Source organism: Peromyscus eremicus, chromosome 5, assembly GCF_949786415.1.
Source record: "Peromyscus eremicus chromosome 5, PerEre_H2_v1, whole genome shotgun sequence".
Lineage (NCBI taxonomy): Eukaryota > Metazoa > Chordata > Mammalia > Rodentia > Cricetidae > Peromyscus > Peromyscus eremicus.
The window spans coordinates 40,181,097-40,203,580 of NC_081420.1; the positions used below are offsets into that span (position 1 = coordinate 40,181,097).

Below are 22,484 nucleotides of genomic sequence, written 5' to 3' on the forward strand. Positions count from 1 at the left end.
CGTGAATTGTGTTCCATACTGAGAGAGAACAGTAAAGTCCACTTTCCGGCGTGTGGGTTAGCAAAGTGGAAACAGCTGCTAAGGCCCGTGCCTTAGGGATAAGCACTCCGCAAGGCGCCAGTCCTCTTCACTTCCTGTGTCTTAGAAGTCCTGCGAAGAGCACACGTTGTAAGCTGGTTGCAGAAATGGTCTGCCCTTTTCCACGCGGGTCAAGATGGCTTGGGTCGCCTGGGTCTGCAGGGGCTCTGCCGGACACAGCCTCGCATTCAGGGCCAGAGGTTTTCCTAGCCGACTGGAAGCAGGATTGGAGATGGTCACCAGAATAAAGGTAAAGTCGCCAGCAGTGGCAGTGATAACTATGATCTCAGCACTTGGGAGGCTGAGGCAGGAGGATTGACTGAATTTGAGGTCTGCTTGGGGTGAGACTGTTTAAAAACCAAACCAAACCACCACCACCTCCACCACCACCACCAAAACAGATGGGGAGGGTGAAAGGGACAGGCAGGGCAGACGGGGAGGGTGGGAAGGGAGATTTGATTCAGGTCTGTGATTCCTGGAAAGCCAGAGTCATAGCCATTGCAAGGGTCGGGTGGAGGTTGTCGGGTGTGTGGGGTGCTGAATCTCCTGGGTTCGGCGGCACAAACAGGATTGCATAAGTACAGAGGGGGCCTCTTGGCTGGATTCCACTTTCAGTGCCCGAGTACCGCTGGGCCCCTGACGGAGCTTAAACGTTTGGGTGAATGTTCAAGTCCAGGACCATAACAATAATAGAAACTCAAAAGCAAACCTCAACTATTTCTGCCCAGTTTCAAACAAGGAACCTTCCTGGAATTAGGCAAAATTGACAACTAGTACTCCACAAAAGCCATGTGGTGGGTCTCTTGCTACCTTTGATTCCAGAATTGTTTCTTGATGTCTTCATTAGGAAATTTTGAATTTTTCTTTTCTTCGCAGAAAAACTTGATTTTTGTTTTGTTTTATTTTGTTGTTGTTGTTGTTGGTTTTTCGAGACAGGGTTTCTCTGTATAACAGTCCTGGCTGTCTTGGAACTCTGTAGACCAGGCTGGCCTCGAACTCACAGAGACCCACCTGCCTCTGCCTCTCAAGTGCTGGGATTAAAGGTGTGCACCATCACCACCCCGAAAACTTTCTGTTTTAATCTTGTGAATCTCCTTAAATTTTTTTCCATTGACAGAAAGAAATGATATGGAGGGTGTGTGATGAACTGTCACTGGCAGAAATGCCTTCACCAAATGTGTTCATTAGTGTGTGGACTGTTCAGAGCCGCTTGCCCATGGTAGTCAGAAAACTGGGAAATACCCTGGTGTCCCAGGCACAAGCAATACTAGATCTGAGTCTTGAAAGAGAAAAGTTTGCTGGTTGCAGACTTGTCAGAGAAGGAATGTGTCACTAGCAAATGACTCGAACAGGAGGAACCAATAGTGTGAAGCAGGACACAGAAAGAATGGATAAGGGGGGAGGATTTATGGACTGGATAATAAAGAAAGGACATCTAAAGAGGGGATGATATCTTTTAATCTGAAAGTGAGGAGGCAGTCCCATTCTTCTCCCTCTCCAAAACCCACCACTTAGAGAGTCTCCGAACCAAGGAAAGGCGCCAAAAATCCCAGTTCCACATTCTTGGTGACTTTTGCAGCTTCCTTCCATGAAGCTGCCAGCCACCTAGGTCCCCGCCTAAGCGCTCAGCTTTTGACTATACTTGGGTACAAACGCAGCTTGTGGCGGACACATCATTATCCTTCACCTACAACCTATAAAACTTTCACACCGTGCCTACAGTCTATAAAACTTTCCTGCCATGGCTTGGGTTCGTGACTTCTGTGGCTATGTTCTCTGAGACCAGTGAACCTGTCCAGAAGGTGCTTTGTTCTCAATAAACTTGCTGTTATACTATTTCAAGTTGGCCTGATCTGGCTTATTTCTTAGGCAGAGAAACTTATGGGGCGGGGGAGAGCAGAACTTATGCGGAGAGCAGAAAACCTGTAGTGGAGTTTTCCTGTCCTGCAGCCGCTCTCAAATAATCACTCAGAGACTTAATATGCATTATAAATGCTCAGGCTTGGTACTAACTAGCTCTTACAACTTAACCCATTTCGATTAATCTATGTGCTGCCCTGAGATTGTGGCTTTTACCTCTATCTTATTTTGTGTGTCCGACTCATTCTCCATCTGGCTGGTGTTTCCTCTGACTCCGCCCTTCCTCATCCCATCGTTCTCAGTTTGGCTTTCCTGCCTACTTTTATCCTGCTCAGCTATTGGCCAGTCAGCTTATTTATTAAACCAATCATAGCAACATACATTCACACAGTCTACAGAAGGATTATTCCATAGCAAAAGCCTATTAAGAACTTCTTTGCTTTTTGTTTAATTTTTAAAGTAGATCCAGGGCCTGGAGAAATGGCTCAGTGGTTAAGACCACACACTGTTCTTGCAGAGGACCTGATTTCAGTTCCTGGAACCAATGTCCAGGAGCTTGCAACTCTTATAACTCCAGCCTTGGGGCTCCAATGCCCTCTTCTGACCCCCACAGATACTCATGCTCATAGTCATGCATATACCACCCACCCATCCTATACGCACAATTAAAAGCAAAATAAGTCTTTACAAAAGTAGATGCAAAGGAAATACTTAGGTTAAAATGAAAAATAAACATTAATTCAAAAGAAGGCAGAAGGAACAAAAGAACAAATAAAATTCACTGAGGAACAAAGAGCAGGAAAGACCAGTAGACAAGAAATGATATAAAGATCACATGAATAATTTCATCAAATGTAAATGGGACAAGCCATTCAACAAATCCAGAGATTGTTGGGATGGATTATAAAATAAAGCAAAAGAAGGAGTCAATTACATTTTGCTTCAGGGAGCACCCCGAGAACCCAGATGTGGTGGTGTGATTGGGGCCTCTAAGACCCAGAGAGAAGAAAAACAGAAATAGCAGCTGTAAGCCACAGAGATGTGAAGTATTCTCCTGCAGTGCATTTTTTGTGTGCTATTGTAGCTTTCCCATTTGATTTACCCGAGAACTTCTAACCGTATACAATTGGGGCATTTTGGATAACATTCCCCAGCTGTGTTTATTCTTCATTAGTGAACATCTGGCCAGGGCCATTCTCTGGACAAAAGTATGTCACCTGAGATACTTTCAAACATCCCAGGACAGACAGCAGAGAGATGAGCATCACCCTGAGCTCATCTTACCTACAGATAAGAGAAGATAACCTCACTAACCTTAAATCCTTAATTCCCTACCTCCATTAGTCAGTCCCCTTTTGGGTTGTTAATAAAATCTGACATTTACTGCTCTTTGTGTGGATCTTATCACCTCTCTCTATGACCCTGAAAGAATTCAAGCCTTGTGACCTTGCTTTGGCCAGAGCATTGCTGATTGTACGTGTATGTAAACTGGAAACTTCAGAGACTGGGGGAGAACTAAGATAGAACAATGAGAGAACAGCAGAAGAAAGGACAGGAGCTGAGTATGAGACCAGAAAAGAAGCTGTGTAAATGGAATTGACTTAGAAGAATAAAGTGAATGGATTAAAAGAGCTCAGTGTACATAGATTCATCCCATATCCCTTGGAATAGATCCCAGCTGCTTGTAGCATCTTCCCCCGGACTCTGGGAGAATTCTTCTCAGGGCAGGTACCTGGGAAGAATCCGATAAATAGCTACACATGTTGAGCAGTGTCCTTGACCACACCTTTCTTACAAGCCCTCCTCACTTAGTAAGTCTTTTCAGAAACCTTGAAGGAAGGACGGGGAGGCTGCCATGTGGTTTAGTCTCTGCCAAAATGCTTATATGAGGGCTTGCTACCTGCTTCAAGCAGCCCTGCCTTCCTTTTTAGACTCATAGTTTAAGGTTTTAAGCCAACCAATAATTTACCATATTTGGGAGACAAAGAAACAAAAAGCAGATAAAAAGCACTGTTTTTCTGTATTCACTATCAGATTTCTTTAAAAATAATAGTTCACCTGTGCATGCACATGAAAGCTGTTTTCCTGAAGAAGCCTCTGTGTTCTGCCTCTTGGATCCATCTGGAATCCCAGCCCTCGGCAGACCGAGACAGGAAGGCTGCTGTGAGTTCCAGGCCAGCCTAGGCTACAGAATGAGACCCTGTCTCCAAAGAGAAGTAGAGGAAAGAAAGGAAGAAGGAAGTAAGGGAAGGACAGACAGACAGAAAGACACAGAGAGGAAGAGAGGCAGAGAGTTACCTTCGAAGCTGATGCAAAGCATTCATGGTGGCACTCTAGAGGCTGTGGCAGGGAAATTGTCAGAAGTTCAAAGTTACCCTGGGCTAATAGTGAGCTCCAGGCCAGCTTGTGTTATAGAAAGAAAAAAGTGAAGACTTGGAAATGTATTATTTGATTTTTGACACAGTCTCACCACATAGCCCAGACTGGCTAAGAATTTAGAATAAATAATCCTCCTTAGCACCGGGGTTACAAGTGAGCACCCATCACATGTCTGGCTTAGACTCCCAGTCTTGAAAACAGGGAAGCAAGCAGAGGTGGTTCTAAGACAGAGGCAAAGAAGAGATCCTCAGGGGCTCAAATAGGGATCAATAAGATCAGCGGGAACAAATACTTCACGGGTGGTGCTGGTGAAATCTGCAGGACTTGTAATGATCTGAAGGGAGCTAATAGGTGAGTGGAGATGGATCTAACCAACTTTAGAGAGGATTGTTGTTTGGGGAATGTCTTTATTACTGTTCTATGAAGAGACACCATGACCAAGGCAGCTTGTAGAAGAAAGCATTTAATTGGGAGCTTGCTTAGAGTTTCAGAGGGTTAGTCCATGATCATCATGGTGGAGGCATGGCAGTAGGCAAGCATGGTGCTGGAGCAGTAGATAAGAGCTTACATCCAGATCCACAGGCAGCGGGGAGGGGGGCGGCGGGGGGGACAGGGGACTGGGCCTGCCTTGGGCATTTGAGACCTCCAAGCCCACCTCCAGTGACATACCTCCTCTAATAGGGCCATCCCTCCTACTCTTTCCTAGACAGTCCACCTACTGGGAACCAAACATCTAATATATGAGTCTCTGGGAACCTGCAGACACCTCACAGTGGAGTGTCAGAGCTGGAAGTGTCAAGATGGAGGAGATTTGTGTGTGTGTGTGTGTGTGTGTGTGTGTGTGTGTGTGTGTGTGTGTGTGATCATGACTAAGGTGTGGGCCCAGGCAGCCTAAAACTTAACTACCTGTGTTTGATGGACACTCCTAAGACTCTGAGCGACGTAGGTGGAACTGTGGACTGGGCTTCTCTCTGTGTTAGACATAAAACACTCCAGCAGACCCCAAAGACAGTGGACTGCAGTAGTCTGGAGAGTACTCATGTTTGGAAGGCATTTTCTGTAGTGTGGTTATTTGCACCTTTATTTTAGTTACTTTAATTTTGTAGTAATGACAATCTAACACAGGGCCTTGTGGAAGCCAGGCAAGCTTTCTGTCACTGAAGTATGTCCCCAACCTAAGTGGTCCTTTACACTGTCAGTCTTCTGGCACACTGCATAATCTTTCATGTTCAGCTCCGCCCCCCCCCCCCCCCCGCCCCCCTTCCCCCCAAAAAAAGATCTACCCAGTCATTAGGCCATTAGAGGCAGGCAGGAGAGGAAGCTTCATGAAATTCAATGTTCTGCTCGTAGAATTCTGTGAACCTTATTAAGGAAGGGAGATTGGGCGTTTAGAGAGGCTAACATAATCTGAAAATACATCTTAGAATATAAAAAGTAGGAAAAGAAACAGAAAATAAAACACGGATGTCTTAATTTTTCAGAGTTTGATGTCTTTGAGTTATACTATGTAAAATCTGCCTGAAAAGGCTTAAAGACATGAAGCTCAAAATGATTTTTTTTTCCAATTACCTATAATCAGTTGTCAGTTGTTAAATAGGTTTTGTTACTAACCACCTTTTAAAAAACGCAGGACCTTGCTATTTGTCAGAAGCTGGTCTTGAACTCCCGATCCTTTCGCTTCCTCGTCCCAAATGCTAGAACTGCGGCGTGCTGCATTCTCAATGTGTTTAAAGTTCATAAATTATCATAACTTCTTCTCAAACAGTGTGTAGTGACAAGGAGCAAACCTTAGCTAGTCTAGACTGACTATACATTTCAAATCTCGTGATCTCAAAACCAAAGTTCTGACCTGTCCTCAGGAATTACTCGAAAGCTTTTCCCGAATCACTCCATTTCCCATCTCCACCTTCCAATGCAAGCAGTCGCTTAGTTTTTCAGCAAAGTTTAAAAGGCTGTATGTATTCCATCCCATAGGATCTGAAGAAAAACACTGCAATTCAATTGGGAAGAATACCAGGTCGGGTTAATAAAGAACCAAAGCAAAAAGGCCCCGCTGGGATTTGAACCCAGGATCTCCTGTTTACTAGACAGGCGCTTTAACCAGCTAAGCCACGGAGCCAGAGCTGGGAAGAAGTGTAGTTATGTATTATTTGAATACGATCTCACACATTAGTAAGGCTCAGCAACCCTGGAAATTAGCTTGGAAATTTAAAAAATCAGAAATACCAGTCATAACCGAAGAAGAACTTTCTCTTAAAATGGTTGCATAGAAAATCTGGATTGAAGGAAAGACCTCCGTTGACCTTTGCTGAAGCCAGAGGAAATCTCGTCTCATCCACCGCTCGTCAAAGCCGCATCTGCGGGTGTGTGGTTGCGGGTGTGAGCAGCATCTCTAGACGCCGTGGGCGGAGCACAGGGAAGAAAGCCCGTTAGCGGACTCGGTTCATCTGATTTAAGGGAAAATAAAAACAAAAAATCCCAAAACATTTCTTTGGATGACACAGCGCTCCTTGAGGCCAAATCTAGAACAAAATAAATCAGTACGATTACCTATTTAGAAACCTAAACGCCAAGAAAAAGGATGCTGTCTAAGATCTTTTATAAGGAAAAAGGAAGAAAGCTTGTTGTGTTCTGGCCGGTTAGCTCAGTTGGTTAGAGCGTGGTGCTAATAACGCCAAGGTCGCGGGTTCGATCCCCGTACGGGCCAGCAGAGATCGTAGGTTTTGCATTTGGCTCTAAGATCTTCCTTGAGAGCTTTCTAATTCAACTTTCTCACCGTTGTCTTAAGCTTGTCCTGTGCCGCCACCACCACTTTTGTGCTGGTTGATCATTGGTCCTTAGGTTTCCTAGCAACCGCTCAGCCTGCTCTCTTGAGCTTTCCCAGTCCTTCTGTAGCTGAAATTTCCTTCCTGATTTACTACCTATCTGTGCTTCACAGGCCTCGTTCTCGGCACTTTGACTTTCCTTCATTTCCGCTGGACCTGGACATCGGTAGGTTGGTTCTTCGTGTTCTAGAATGCTCTCCTCCCTAACAGTTCCAAATCCTGAGGTCCCGGTAAGCTCCATCACCCTCCCCCTTACCTTTGTCGTCATCTTCGTATCACTGAAGGTAATAATTTATTCCTTGAAGTGAAGCTTTGCGTCATTCTCATCTTTTAATTGTTGGATCCTTGGTGCTAAGCCTGACATATGATAGGTATAGTCCCAATGCTTTGGATGAATAAAGGACACTAGACATACACTCAGGCAAAACACCCTTAGACATTAAAAACAAACGAACAAAAAGGTCGGAGTCCTGTAGGAAGTAAAACCATTCAGAGAAGAAAGGTAACTACATCCATGAAGAAATGCATGATGGAACTGAAATCAAGCTGTCAATTACGGTCATGTGTATTCACACAGCGGGGACACAGTTTGACAGTGGGCTGAGAAAATGGGCTGCAATCGATTACTGGTTAGTTTTTATCAACTTGACACACACTGCAATCACATGAAAAAGGAAACCTCGATGGATCGAGGAATTGCCTTCATCAGATTGGCCTGTGGGGCATTGTCATGATTTATGATTGCTGTAGGAGGGCCAAGCTCACTGTGGGCAGTGTCGCCTTGGCAGGCGGCCCTAGGCTGTGTAAGAAAGCTGGCTGAGAAGGAGGAACTGAAGCAAGTTAGAAAACAGAACTGCTCTGTGGTCTTTGCTTTAGTTCCTGCCTGCAGGTCCCTACCTTGAATTCCAGATCTGACTTCCCTCAGTCACGGGCTGTAACCCATAAGATGAGAACAAATCCTTTCTTCCCCCTAGTCACTTTGGGTCATGGTGTTTTCTCATAGCAACAAAAGCAAACCAGTCTCTGAGGATAAATTTCCTCGGGAAGAAGGATTAGCCGATAGGCCTGAGCCAAGGCCAGGCACTGTGCTATGGCACCAGAAGACACATCCCTGTGGTGATAGGCATCAGACACTTAGCATGATGCATTCACTGCAGTTACCTAGAAAGTATTCAGGACATCTGCTGAGTGAGTGAAGGCACTGGATGGTACAGAAAGTTTCACGTGCAGCAGCCTCAGAAAACCTTGGCTAGGTAGGCTTTTGAAAACAGGGTAGTACATTTCCAGCAAAATGTTAGGCTTTGGGAAGGGATAGACAAAGTTAGAATGGCAGCCGGAGGCTAGGAAGAGGAACATCTTCCATGATATTCCAAGGATTATATTTTCAGCCAATTGGGGAGATGTTAGGGGACTTTCCAGCAGGGGGTACCTGTGGTGATCTTTTGTTCCCCAAAATATTGTGCACCCTAATAAATTTATCTGGGGTCAGAGAACAGAACAGCCACTAGACAGACATAGAAGCCAGAAAATGGTGGCACACACACCTTTAATCCTAGCATTCCAGAGGCAGAGATCTGCCTGGATCTCTGTGAATTCAAGGCCACACTGGAAATAGCCAGGCATGGTGACTCATGCCTTTAATCCCAGGATTTAATGGCAGAAAGCAGGAAGGTATATAAGGCATGAAAACCAGGAACTAGGCTGGTTAAGCTTTTAGGCTTTTGAGCAGCAGCTCAGCTGAGATTCATTCGGATGAGGACTCAAAGGCTTCCAGTCTGAGGAAACAGAATCAGCTGAGGAACTGGCAAGTTGAGGTGGTACTTTTAAGATTCGTGCTACAGGTACATGATATAGATTTTGGGAGAAGGGCTAGTAATTTGGAGTCTGGGAGCTCAAATGAGATGATATTACAAGCCAGGCATGGTGGCTCAGGCCTGTAATGCCAGCTTCTGAGATGCTGGGATAGGATGAGGGCTTTGAGTTTAGGGACAGCCTGGGCTACAAGAGCTCAGTTGGTAGAAGACTTGCTTAATAGGCAAGAAGCTGCATCCCCAGTGCCACATAGAACCCAGCATGGTGGTACATGCCTGTAATCCCAGTACAGAAGATAAGGAGGCTGATAATTAGAAGTTCAAGGCTGCCTGAGCTACCTGAAGGCCTGTCTCAAAAAGCAAACCGAAAAGCAAACACAAAAGGCGTGGTCATCTTTTAACAGGGTGACCATCTTCAGAGGACTTCTGCTTCCCAAGCAAACTCAGACTCCAAATGAATACACTCGAATTGAAATCACTTTTATCTACTTGTTGACAACCCTCACTGTGGGCTGTGGGTCAGTAGGAACCTATTCCAATTAAGGAATTCTTGATCCTGCCCTGGAACTACTATGACAAGACAAGAGATTTCTTTTCCTCTAAGTTTCTTCTCGGTTTAGGATGCAGCTCAGCTGGCAGAGAGATTATCCTGTGTGTTCTTGCCTAGCATTCCTGAGGCCGTGCACACAATGCTCTATACTGAGGGTGGGGGTGAGCCAAGAGTGGTGATGCATACCTCTAATTCCAGCACCTGGGAGGCCAAGGCAGGAGGATTGCTGAGAGTTAGAGACCAGCCTGGGGTACACAGCAAAACCGTGTCTTAAAACAAAACACAACCAAGCAAGCCTCCCCCAACCAAAACAAGTGAGAAGAGTGGCAAGGAAAACTGAGGAGATAAAAGAAGGGGCAAGTGCTCCACTGTTGAACCATGTGAATGTATCTCAGGTGCAAAACTATTTAAAACATGAACAAAATTACATTGCTTTCTTACTTGCTTCGTGTTAGTTAAGTATTTCTCTTCCTCCTCCCTCTACCCCCCCCCCCCCACTTTAGGGAGTGGGGAAGCAGGGTTTTGCTGTGTAGCCTTGAACTCCAGCTCAATCTCCCCAATGCTGATATAAGCCATCACTGGATTTGCTTCTTTAAAATATCTCTTTTATTTATTTGTCTGTACATGCTTGTGTCCCTCAGTGTGTGTATATAAATAATTCAAAAGGAGGTGTCTGGTCCCCTGAAACTGGACTGACAAGCAGCTGTGTGTCACCATGTGGGTTCCGGGAATTAAGTGTGGGTCCAAGAGCAGCAGTAAGCATTCTTGACCACTGAGCCATTTCTCCAACTGTCTTAGTTTTAAATCTTGTTTTCTCTTTCAGCAAACTGCTGTAGGTTAATGTTACATAGCTTCCTGACAGGGCGATGAGCTAGATATCCACACAGTTGGTCAAACATCACCATAGGTTTCCCCGTGCAACTCTCTCATCCCTCCTTAGATGAGTTTAACCTTCACCCAGGGGAAAGAAGATGGTCCTCATGGATGCAAGTGGGCGTCATCCAAGGGACTGCAGGGCCAATAGAACAGAAGCAGCACCCCACGCACCCCCAACACACACAGTAGAGGGCATGCCTTCCAACACTAACAGCTTTCGGGCTGAGACATTGTCTTGCTGTCTTTCAGTTCGAATGGAAAGGTTTTCAGCTCTTGCTAGCTGTTGAGCTGCTCGTTTCTGAACTGAAAATACACCATCGACTCCAGCTTGCTAACCGTAGGTTTTGAGTTGTCCGTCATATGTTCATATGCATGTATTTATTTCATATTGGTTTTGTCTCTGACTAATCAGATGGTAAAGACAGGCTGGTTAGGGTGAGGAGGCAGGGGTGTGAATGGCTTTATAATTTCTATATGAGGATGAGCCTGATTTAAATTCTCCTTTTTCTTCCATGAATGAGTTTCTCTTTGAAAAGACAATCCATGCTGGGTGGGGGTGGCACAAACCTTTAATCCCAGAGGCTGGCAGATCTCTGTGAGTTCTAGGCCAGCCTGGTCTACAGAGAGGGTTCCAGGACAAGAGAAACTCCATCTGTGGTGTCCCTCCCTCTGTACCAGGAAGTCTGGGAGGATAAGGAATCATTTTTCCCCTAGTTCTTCGTGCCTAGTACTCAGACGTGTGCTAGAAAATGAGCCTTCCGGCGCACTGGGAGCTGCTGTTGCCTTATGTGTTAGGAATGAGGTTGAGATCCACAATTGCATGTGTACCGTACTGAGTTATATAGTGTTTATGGCACACAGAAAACCTGTATTCGCATTAATATAAACTAAAATGACCAGCTTCCGAGTAGTAAGAGGAAGTGTTGCTGCCCCTCAGAGAAGCAGAGGAACAGGGACAGAAGGTGTTTGGATGGCTGGAGGCCCTAGAGGTACTCAGCCCACTCTGTACAGCCCTTAGCAACCTACCCTATGCAACCAGCTGTTGCCCATAGCATTTCCGTCTTTGCTTTCTGTGTGTTTGTTTCAGTGAACAAAACACTCACTAGTTTTCTGTTGTGATTGTAGAACAACATCACAGCCCAGTGCATTAAAACAGGTCAGTTCTCTGTTCACAATGAAAAGGAAAAGAAGTGTGGGCACCAGGTGGCTGTTCAATGATCTAAGTCTTGCCTAGAGTGGTGATACACACCCAGCTGTGGGCAGGTTGGGAATACACAAGGATCTGCGGATCAGTCAGTCTCAGCCATGGTGACACCGTCTCAAACATCCAATAAGAAACTGGTACACACTTTAATCCGAGCCATGGGAGGGTGCAGCAGGATCGTTCTGAGTTCTGATGCAGCCTGGTCCACATAGTGAGTTCCAGGCCACCGGGACTACATAGTGAAACCCTGTCAAAAGAAAGAAGAGAAACTTAAGTTTAAAAATATTCGGGCCTGCGTTCCCATCTGCCTGGCAGCTAGAGCAGCAACCCTGCGGGTGAGTGTGAGGAGGCATTTGTAGTACTTTAAAGACACGTTCCGGTATCAAATGGAAAACAGTAGTCCAATTGTCCTCTGACACATGTGCTGTAGTACACTTTGGCACACATACACTCAAACACATGCACACACACATTCACTAAATGAGATTTTTAAAATTTTATTACAGAGTTCACTCATTTTTCCCCTACCCTTTTAATTTCTTATCTGTGAAACAACTTGAGACTTTTTAGGGCTCTCTTGCCTTCTATCTCTTGTTAGTTTGTTTTATTTTCGGTTGGCTGGTTCATCATTCTCCTTTCTCTGAAATAGCCGTGATGTTCTTCTGCTTTTCAAGACATCTGGTGATATCCTAGAGTTCAGAAGAGACAGCTATTACAGCGTTCAATCTTATTTTTCTCTTACTTTCTTTTTGGATCATATTCAAAGCAAAAATGTTAGCATTGTACATTTCTTAGGAATCATAGAGAGCAGCCATTAAACTTCGAAGTTATAGTTCAGCTCTAGGTGGGAGGTCTCTGGCATGAATGCTGACAATTTCTTGTGAACTGAATACATTCACCTCCACCCTCTGCACTATACCCCGGAGGCACTCCCAAGGATAGCCAGCCCCAACCATTCCGGCTTCTAAGTGACTCAGTCATGGAGACTGAAGGTCAAGCTGATTCATTAGGCACAAATCTCAAGTAGCCTCCAGTGAGAAGAATTTTCCTAAAGTGGAACCTAAAACCTGCAGAGAAAGGAAAATGCCTTGCCAGTACCCAAACCCAGGGTCCTCCATTACCGGAAAGGTACTTTAACAGACTAAACCATAACGCTCCACAAGCTATGGTCTTAGATAATGCAGTATGTTATAAACGTCCTTTCCTGAAACTCTGGCTTTATTATGTGTCCCTTTAGTTAGTGAAACGTGAGGGAAACGCCCTGATTTTATCCGTTTCCGCCTCTGCCTTCCAGACCTACAGGTTAGTCACGTCACATGTAAAATGCTCCCACCCTCTTTAACACTGACCTGATATTGGCGTGACATGATCTAAATCACATTAACAGATGGGATACCTTGAGTTCAGTTTCTTGGGTGAGGAATCTTCAAAGAAGATTCTTCCAAATTTGAATATCCAGATATTTAAGATGAAAGCTACTTGTCCTCAACATAAAGCAGATGCATCATAAAAACAGACAGACAGACAAAAGTCAACCTGTTTATAGTGGCACATCTGTAATCACAGCACCTGGAGACAGAAAAACTTCAAATTTTAGACCACCTAACCAACTCCTTGCCTGGCTTGCTCAAGCCCTGGGTTTGATCAGGGCCTGCGAGTGTACTCTTGTGTACCAAAGCAGCAAAGGCAGGGGGAATCTGAGGTCAACCCTGGTGAACATAGTGTGTGGTGGTACACTCCTGCAACCCCAGGCCTGTGGAGCAGGAGGCTCCCTGACCGTCCCCTATGACCAGTAGCTTTCCTTTGCAAATCAAGGAAAAGAATAAGGATTTCTCTAGAATGTTAGAGGAAACCTAAGGAAGGTTTTACGGTTAGCCTTTCTTCCATCCTTCCTCGGAGGGACCTGTATCCCTGCACTAGGGTAACTGTATATAGCGGGCAAAGAAGCAATCGTATTTTCTAGGGGTTATTGGATACTGTTCTGAATTGACACTAGTCCTGGGGGACCACCACGAGTAATTCCTTAAAGCAGGGAGAGAAACTTCGCAGTCATGATCATCCTATTCCAAGAGAGTCTACAAAACAAACGATTCGCACAGGTGTAGATTCTAATAGAGAGCTACCTTCCACTATAGCGCATTGTGGATCTGTTCGGCAGATGCCTCTGTGGGGTTGAATCCTATAGCAACTAGTAGTGGTTAATATGTGTTTGTGTTCCCCTTAGCAATTTTGAAGTATAATTACATACCCAATCGATAAGCAAGAGTGTCATTTTGAGTTTTTTTTTTCTCTACTTATTTTGTAACAAGCCCTGGTAGCTCGGACTGGCCTCCCTTCCCATTCAGCTCGTCTGCAGCTCCCAAGCTCTGGACATAGCAGCTCCGTCTTCACGTTTCACCACAGACAGTCGTCTGTGCATGGTTTTCAAACACAGACCTCTTAGGTTTCCACCGTGAGGGAAACCTATCCACCATTATTGGTTTGCTTGAGTTTTTAATATTCTAAGGGGACTAGCCGAACCTTGGCACTCTTTGTCTTTACAGAAATAAACTCTGGTTCTCCGAAGTTTGCAGACCCAGAATTCCCTGGATGAAGAAAAGGCCAGGTCCCCTGATGGGCTCTTTCTAAAATACCTAAGGAAGGTTTTACGGTTAGCCTTTCTTCCATCCTTCCTCGGAGGGACCTGTATCCCTGCACTAGGGTAACTGTATATAGCGGGCAAAGAAGCAATCGTATTTTCTAGGGGTTATTGGATACTGTTCTGAATTGACACTAGTCCTGGGGGACCACCACGAAGCATGCGGCCTTCAGTTAAAGTAGGGACTCAGGGAGGTCAGTTGGTTAATAGAGCTTCGGCTGAAGCCCAACCTCCAGCATGTTCCTCACTATTGAACAGCTTTGCTCAACTGAGGTCAGTTAGGCTCCTTCTTCGATTTCCTTCAAGGCAACTGTTAATCCCTGCTGGACACAAAGGAAAAGGTCCTTGGGGGAAAAAAGGCGGGTGGGTTTCAGACTCACATGGGAAAAGCTCTGTAGCCTTCCTTGGACATAACCAGCCAGATGGGAACACCCCAGTTCAATCCATTTTCCAAATCAATGAATATCCTTGGTGATGCGGGGTTGGTGACCAAAACCGGTGGATCTGGCGTCTGGGACCTCGGCAGAGGCTCTGGGACCAGCAGAGCTTATTCTCCTGAGGTCTCCAGGACCAGCCTGACTCCTGCTGAGAGCACACAGTGATCCTCTCTGACCAGGAAGAGGAAGGGCCAGTTCAGAGGCCCTTCATTATATGCATGGCCTCAGGTATACTAGGCAAAAAAACACAGAGTCTGGGAGGAGAGCACTTCTCAAGGTGGATTGCCTTCTCCTTAGACATTTATCACTACTCAGACCCTGTTTTCCAGTCCTAGGATACATAACATGACTATTCTTTTTAAAACAGAGGGGGAAAAATAGGCACACATGTATTCTTTCCCAGGAATAAGGAGACACCAGGAATCTGCCCTTCCTCACCCACACCAGAGCATGGGTCCTGGCAATTGAAGAGATTTCCTGCAGTATTATTTCTGACCGTGGGCCTGCTTGGACATGTAAGTTCACATTTCTGAGGACTGAGAACAGGCGCTGCATGTGAAAGTGTGTGTTGGGCGGGATTGGTGGTGGTGGTGGGGGGGTTGGTTAATACTGGGAGACATTTTCAGTGGAGCTCTACTGCCCCCTCGAGGCACGTGTTGACAGTACACGGGTGTTTTGCCTCAGGAGCATAACATTGACTTTGCAAGGTCAGAGGCTAAAGTCCTGAAGTGCCAAGACAGTTCTGCCACACGGAGGATCCAGAGGCCCTCCAGCTCTGGTGAACGTTTTGTCAGGTTTTCTGGGGATCCTGTCTGGCAGTGAAATCCTTGCTCGCCTGTGCCCTTCTCCTGAAGCATCCTCTCAAATGCAGTGCAGGACCTATTATGACCTTTTCTTTTATTCTGAAATGAAGGTTCACAGCTTCACACTGGATGTCCTGGTGGACTCATTTTCCCCAACTTGAGCTATCACACAGCGACTCTGACTCTCTGTAGGAGGTCACCATAGTGGTGGGTTGTCTGTTTGAGAGTCCCAGTACACTGTCAACATCAGTTGTCAGGTACGTGTGAACAGGTGTGCTGTAAACTCAAGCCACGTTCCAGCTGAGTCTGCAAATCTCACAGATTCCAGTTGTGTTCTGTCCTAACCACTGACCTCAGAATCCAGGATTATGATACATGCTGGTTTTATGTCACCAAGTTTTGGATTAACATGTAATGGAATAGTAACCAGTATCCCGAAACACCCTGCAGACCAGGCTGGCCTCAAATCAGGGATTCGCCTGCTTCTGCCTCCCCATTGCTGGGATTAAAGGTGTGCACAACCACTACCCCACTACATATTTTCAAAAACTGTACATTTCTAAGAGATAGAATTTCAGGGAATGAAGGATACATACATACCTAACTCCAACAGATATTACTAAATTTTCTTTCAAAGTTTTGTCAACTTACAGGCCACCAGCAATGACTGAGAATAATGGTCAGAGGCTTACTCATGATCTTCCATTTCTATCCTACCAAGCTTATTTGCTATGGGCCACAGGGAAATATTATAAGAACTCAGCTGGTTATGGCAAAGTCACTACTACCTGAATGGATCAAGGAATTCCTTCAGAGGAAGCTAAATCCCAAGGAGTTTTTAGTGTTATTTGGCTTGTTATATACCAGCTGTCTTCTGTTATGAAGATAATGTGTGCCTTCATAGTTTTCCCAATTGATTTTTCCCTAGAATTGCTAACAGTGTGGACTGATCACTCTGGACATATACATTAAAGGTATTTGGAGAACAGCCTCAGGAAAGGCTTCCTTCCCCCCAGCCCATCCGTTTCTCCCTTTTAAGCACTGGAATCAGATATCTCCCTTAGCTACATTCTAGAACTAACAGAACTAACAGTCCAAACCACCACATAAGTTCTGATTCAAGGTAAATTCCACAAGGAAACACCGCCTAGGTCAGGTGGACCTTAAGTAATTGCTTTACAATTTAGCTCGGACCCTCCTTTCTTACAGCCTTACTAACTTTATAGACCCCTAACTTCTTACCTAACCACTCCCAGGAATATAGATTGAGAACATAAATTTCCTTTTTGATATACTAACTGATATTAGCTCTCAGCTGACCTCCTCCCTTAACCACTCCATTTTCAGGTCATAAAAGAAAGCCTGACAATTCCTGCCTGGGGAAACTCTTACCTGCCTTTATGACCTTGCAGGAATTCAGGCCTGGTGACCTGGCTGGAGGGGAGGATTGTGATTGTTTGGGTATATAACTGTAAAGCTAGAGATTGAAGGAGGAATTAAAGTGAATGGACTAATGTGCTCGGTGTGCTGAGATTCTATTTTCCCGAAAATAGTCCTCACCATTTGTAGTTTCTCTCCTGAGCCCCTGGGATGTATATTATTAAGGCTAATCCCTCCAATATTATACAAGACTTACTAGGTGAAAGGAGATACTGAAAGCAATTTTAACTATATAGCAAATAGTCTAGGAAATAGGGGCGGCTTTGGTGATAATAAGAAAAACATTAAAAGATGCTTTAATATCTTGAAAAATCGTTAAGTGGGAGAAAGTGAGACTTATTGGTCGTTTTGGGAAACAAAACCAAACCGGTGATGCCTTCTACTTTTTGCGGGTGTGTGAGGTGCTAACAGTGTATTTATTCTACTGAGGATTTTCCAGTGGGCAATAAAGCTAGGGCTCAAGACTAGTCTCTTCCCATTCCTAAGCCAACCTAGGCTGAAGCTTCCTTTTCTTCAGTTCTTACACTTGCATCTTGCTAGGTAACCAGTGAAAAAGCATCTTGATGAATCTCTTTCCCGATTAACATCTCTTCTCCTGGAAATAAACATCAACCCAGGGGGCCGCTCGCTTACAATATTCCCTGGTCGAGTCCTAGAACAAATTACACCGGATACACGGATAGTAAATCGCTGTAGACAAGGCTCGAAGCTCAGAGGCCCTCCCTGGGCAGGAGTACTGACTGATCCTTCAAGTCAGTATTTACTTAGTGCCTGCGTGTCAGTGTTGGTGCCCCCTCTCCCAGCAAAGGATTTCACTGCCAACAGCATCCCCTTTAAGGAAGATGACCGCAGTTGTCTGACCCACCGCCCAACCTTTCGTTTTGGTTTGCCAACAAGTTTTCAGCTTGGTCCAGTAACGAACGTAAGACCAGGGACTTACCTGCTGCTTCCAACGCAGTCCTCGTTTTCCTCCACTTCTTGGAGAGGTAGATGAGGCTGAGCGTCGCGGCAGGACCCTTGGAGACACTAGTCCCGGAAAAACCTGGGCAAGGGTTCACAGGAGCCCTACTGAAGACTAAATAAAAAAGTCTTACAATACGTCCAGGATCCCAAACCGACTACAGGAAGAGACGCCATGTGTTAACAGCTTTTTCCGCTGAAACTGTGGGTGGCTCTGAAAAGAGCCTTTGGGTTACGGTGAGGTCCGCCGCTCACTTGGAGCTGGTGTACTTGGTGACGGCCTTGGTGCCCTCGGACACGGCGTGCTTGGCCAGCTCCCCGGGCAGCAGCAGGCGCACGGCCGTCTGGATCTCCCGGGACGTGATGGTCGAGCGCTTGTTGTAATGCGCCAGGCGCGACGCCTCGCTCGCGATGCGCTCGAAGATGTCGTTGACGAACGAGTTCATGATGCCCATGGCCTTGGACGAGATGCCCGTGTCGGGGTGCACCTGCTTCAGCACCTTGTACACGTACACCGAGTAGCTCTCCTTGCGGCTGCGCTTGCGCTTCTTGCCGTCCTTCTTCTGCGCCTTGGTCACGGCCTTCTTGGAGCCCTTTTTCGGGGCGGGCGCGGACTTCACTGGCTCGGGCATCTTGTCACAGCAACCACAGGAACTGTAGCACCGAGTCTGCCGGTAACTTCCCTTTTTATAAGGCGTTATTCAAATGAGGCTGAGAAAAGAACACTGCTGATTGAGTGCTATTTTGATGATGTCATGTGAAGTCTTGCCCAATCGACGTGTGCAGGTCGGCACAAACGCTTCTCATTGGCCTAAACGAAATGAAGAAGTCAGCCAATCGCACGGTTTCTTTTTCGCGCCCAGAGAAGACTATAAGGTCCAAGCTCTTGCGGCTCTCATCCACCCAGTTGGTAACGGCTACCGTGTGTTCACCATGTCTGGACGCGGCAAGCAGGGCGGCAAGGCTCGCGCCAAGGCCAAGACCCGCTCGTCCCGCGCCGGCCTGCAGTTCCCCGTGGGCCGCGTGCACCGGCTCCTCCGCAAGGGCAACTACTCGGAGCGGGTGGGCGCCGGCGCCCCGGTCTACCTGGCGGCCGTGCTGGAGTACCTGACGGCCGAGATCCTGGAGCTGGCTGGCAACGCGGCCCGCGACAACAAGAAGACGCGCATCATCCCGCGCCACCTGCAGCTGGCCATCCGCAACGACGAGGAGCTCAACAAGCTGCTGGGCCGCGTGACCATCGCGCAGGGCGGCGTCCTGCCCAACATCCAGGCGGTGCTGCTGCCCAAGAAGACCGAGAGCCACCACAAGGCCAAGGGAAAATGAGTCATTTCACCAAAACCACTTAAAAACAGACCAAAGGCTCTTTTCAGAGCCATCCACAGTGTCTTTTAAGAGCGCTGGACATTTTTGCACAAAACAGTGACATTTTGTGCAGTTTGTGCGAGTGACACATTTTCCCTAGAACTAGAGTAATCCTAACCCAACCTTTGCGGTTTATGTCCCGAGTAGAGAATGTTGGTGGCGTATATGGACCAACGTTTAAAAATAAGGTTAAGGCTATGTAGTTCCCCTGAAAGCGTCCCATCTGGATTTTAGCATTAGCCATTACACAAGAAAATTACATCTATTTCAACTGTTTAAGTATTGACAATCTCGTGGTTGTCACTCAGACACTTTCATTTTCAAATTCACAAACTGGAGTTCGGGTTTTTTTGTTTTCCAGCAGGTTTCAGTGTGTAGCCCTGGCTGGCCTGGAACTAAGACATCCCCCTGCCTCTGCCTCTGGAGTGCCGGCCACCGCGCCTGCAGATCCGGTTTGTCTCTGTAGCCGGGGCTGAGACCAAACCGGCCAGTTCTGCCTCGGAGGTCCGGGATCACACGCGTGCGCCACCACCGCCCTGCTGTGTAGTCTACATACATACACGCATACATACATACATTTCTGGCACTAAATTATTCGGTCCTTAAATTTATATCTTTAAAGTTAAAAGGTATGGTTATGCCCAAATAGTGGAAAGAATATGAATGTACGTGCTACAATGTTTCCGTTTGTATTTTCTATAATACATTTTGTTTTCTAAGGACACGGTAGGGATCACATTAAACGAAAATGGTAAAAAGCTCTTTAAAAACTCTCACACGCTACGAGTGCTCACCTGACTCTTGCGTTGTTGGACACGTCAAACAGTACTAAAGGAAAACGTTAAGTGTGGGGAGATGAGGACATTGGACCGAATTTCCATTTACAATCCTCAGCTTTCAAATCGCGCTGCGGGCCCCTCCCCCTAGCCACAAGCAGTTCCCGCCACCGCGCTTCCTGTTTTCACTCCGGTCCGCACGTTCCCTATAAGAGCGAACTGCTGTCTCGGAGATGGCATCGGTCGGATTCCTTTCCGTCTGTAGCCATGTCTGGTCGGGGTAAAGGCGGTAAAGGTCTCGGAAAAGGCGGCGCCAAGCGCCACCGCAAAGTCCTGCGCGACAACATCCAGGGCATCACCAAGCCCGCCATCCGCCGCCTGGCCCGGCGTGGCGGCGTCAAGCGCATCTCCGGCCTCATCTACGAGGAGACCCGCGGGGTGCTGAAGGTGTTCCTGGAGAACGTGATCCGCGACGCCGTCACCTACACGGAGCACGCCAAGCGCAAGACCGTCACCGCCATGGACGTGGTCTACGCGCTCAAGCGCCAGGGGCGCACACTCTACGGCTTCGGCGGCTGAGCTGCTCCGGCTCCTTTCTTTTTCTCTAAAGGCCCTTTTCAGGGCCGCCCACCCGACCCTCGGAAGAGCTGCAGCACTGTTTCGTTCTAAGCTCCCGATGTCCAGGACTCGTGCGGCACGCAGCTCAGTCGGCTGCGGACTGGATCCCTCGTTCGCGGGACCTCCCGTCCTGGGGGTGCGCCGGTGTCCTAACTGTTCCGTGGTTTGCATCTCCCGTCTTTAGTGTAAGTTAAATGTAAGACGTGCCCGTGACATTAGGCCTGTGAGTGGTGGGTGCTCTGCCCGCTTCAGGTGCAAGTGCACTTCATTTAGGAGTTCCTGGGCCATGGCTACGTGAAGGAGAACTTCCAACCCGCATGACTTCCTTAACGAAAAAGCTCCTGGCCTCAGATGAGCCTGCTGCCCTTTGCCATTACACCAGCAGGCCCCCTGCGGACCGACTGGGGGAGCAATCAGGACGCCCCATCAGGCCTTACCCAGCAGTTGGGCCGGCCAGCCGTCTGATGGTCTTGATGGTCTAAATACCGCCTCTAAAGTGGGGGCGGCCGGTGGGGGTGGAAGGGGAATAAACGCAACTCCCGGGAGAGAGACTGGCTTCATCGCCTTCCCGGCACAAGAGCTATCCCTGCGTGTGCCAGTGGCAAGCGCTTCTTTTTCCCTCGCCCTAATAAATGCCTTTCTCTACTGTTGGTTCTGTCTGCTGCTGTCTGAAATTGTTGAGCTTTCCCGCTGTTCACTGGAAAATTTTTCCTGCCTTGGAATTCTTTAGTTGGCAGAGAAGACGAGCCCGGTCACGACCGTTAGGTCTGTATCAGCATGGCTGCATAGTTGGGAGTGATACTATGTTGGTGTCTAAAAGCTCGCCTCACTTTGTCCATGTATGGGATGGAAAGGGAGGTCTATGCAGTGCTCAAGCTGGTGACGTCCCTTAGGGTACAATAGACGTCAAGGTCAAGGCATTTCCTCCTCTGGCTCCCATGGTCATCATGCAGCCGTATTCCTGGGCTTCCACGCAAGTGTTGTCTTAGGTAACACTTCTAAGATCATAACTTATTTGTCCTTCCTGTGGTGCTTGGTTTACATTGGTATTTTTTTCTGATTTGGGTTGTGGTAAAGCCTGATTCCCTTCTTAGATGAAAGTGTAATCTTGTAAAGTATATAGTAAGTGCCACATTTTAAAGAAATCCATTTATCCTGGTAATAGATTGACTTCATGGGAGCTATTAACCTTAAATTACTATGTAAAATTGGTGAGTAAACACTACTACTCATTTTTATGCTTAGCATAAAAAGGATTCCTTCCTGGTGATGAATGTCTTCGGTGCTTAGTGGAAAAGGAGGAATTACTATAACATGGGTGAGATACAGCTAAAGGACAAAGTCTGTAGTCATGGGATGCAGATGTATTTATTTGGACAGAAAACAGGTATAGCCAGATTTTGCTTGCTTAAGGATCTAATTTTGGTTTTTGTATGTAGGGGCTCTGGAGACTAAATCTGGGTTCATGTAGACAACTGTCCTGCATCATCTTTTTGAGACCAGGTTTGTTTGCCCAGGCTGGCCTTGAACTTGTGATCTTACTGCTGCTGTCTCTACAGTGGATGGGATTGCAAGCACATCTTATCAGGTCAGATTCTAGAGCTGGCTGATTATTTCCATCCAGCAGTTAGATCAGAAGCTCTGGGTGGCTCATCCCAGATACGACTTGTTAGCATTTTACACCGACTGCTGGTCCGTGGGGCCTTTTCAGATTTAGAGACATCTTCTTAGCCCTGGTAGTGTTTCCTGAGTTCTAACACTCAGTGCCTGTGGAACCCTTAGACTCCAGACTCTGTTGGAATTCAATCCCATGGAGCTCTCATCCAATGGGGGCTAGGGCCCTAAACAGCATCTGTCTTTAATG

General features: G+C 46.7%; 3 protein-coding genes and 2 non-coding genes across 5 annotated transcripts; 3 read left to right on the forward strand and 2 right to left on the reverse strand.

Moving 5' to 3' along the window:
- Positions 1-6,362: 6,362 nt before the first annotated feature.
- Positions 6,363-6,436, reverse strand: Trnat-agu (transfer RNA threonine (anticodon AGU)). The gene has a single exon. It is a non-coding gene; the product is annotated as a tRNA-Thr (tRNA).
- A 514-nt stretch (positions 6,437-6,950) lies between these two features.
- Positions 6,951-7,024, forward strand: Trnai-aau (transfer RNA isoleucine (anticodon AAU)). The gene has a single exon. It is a non-coding gene; the product is annotated as a tRNA-Ile (tRNA).
- A 10,973-nt stretch (positions 7,025-17,997) lies between these two features.
- Positions 17,998-18,674, reverse strand: LOC131911360 (histone H2B type 1-F/J/L-like). The gene has a single exon (XM_059263337.1). It carries the CDS (start codon positions 18,491-18,493, stop codon positions 18,113-18,115), a length of 381 nt encoding a protein of 126 aa, XP_059119320.1. The 5' UTR covers positions 18,494-18,674; the 3' UTR covers positions 17,998-18,112.
- On the forward strand, positions 18,488-19,239 carry LOC131911353 (histone H2A type 1-B-like). Its single transcript, XM_059263331.1, has one exon. It carries the CDS (start codon positions 18,609-18,611, stop codon positions 19,185-19,187), a length of 579 nt encoding a protein of 192 aa, XP_059119314.1. The 5' UTR covers positions 18,488-18,608; the 3' UTR covers positions 19,188-19,239.
- Positions 19,240-20,156: 917 nt separating this feature from the next.
- On the forward strand, positions 20,157-20,581 carry LOC131911362 (histone H4). Its single transcript, XM_059263339.1, has one exon. The coding sequence runs from the start codon at positions 20,270-20,272 to the stop codon at positions 20,579-20,581; it is 312 nt and encodes a 103-aa protein (XP_059119322.1). The 5' UTR covers positions 20,157-20,269.
- The last annotated feature ends 1,903 nt before the right edge of the window (positions 20,582-22,484 follow it).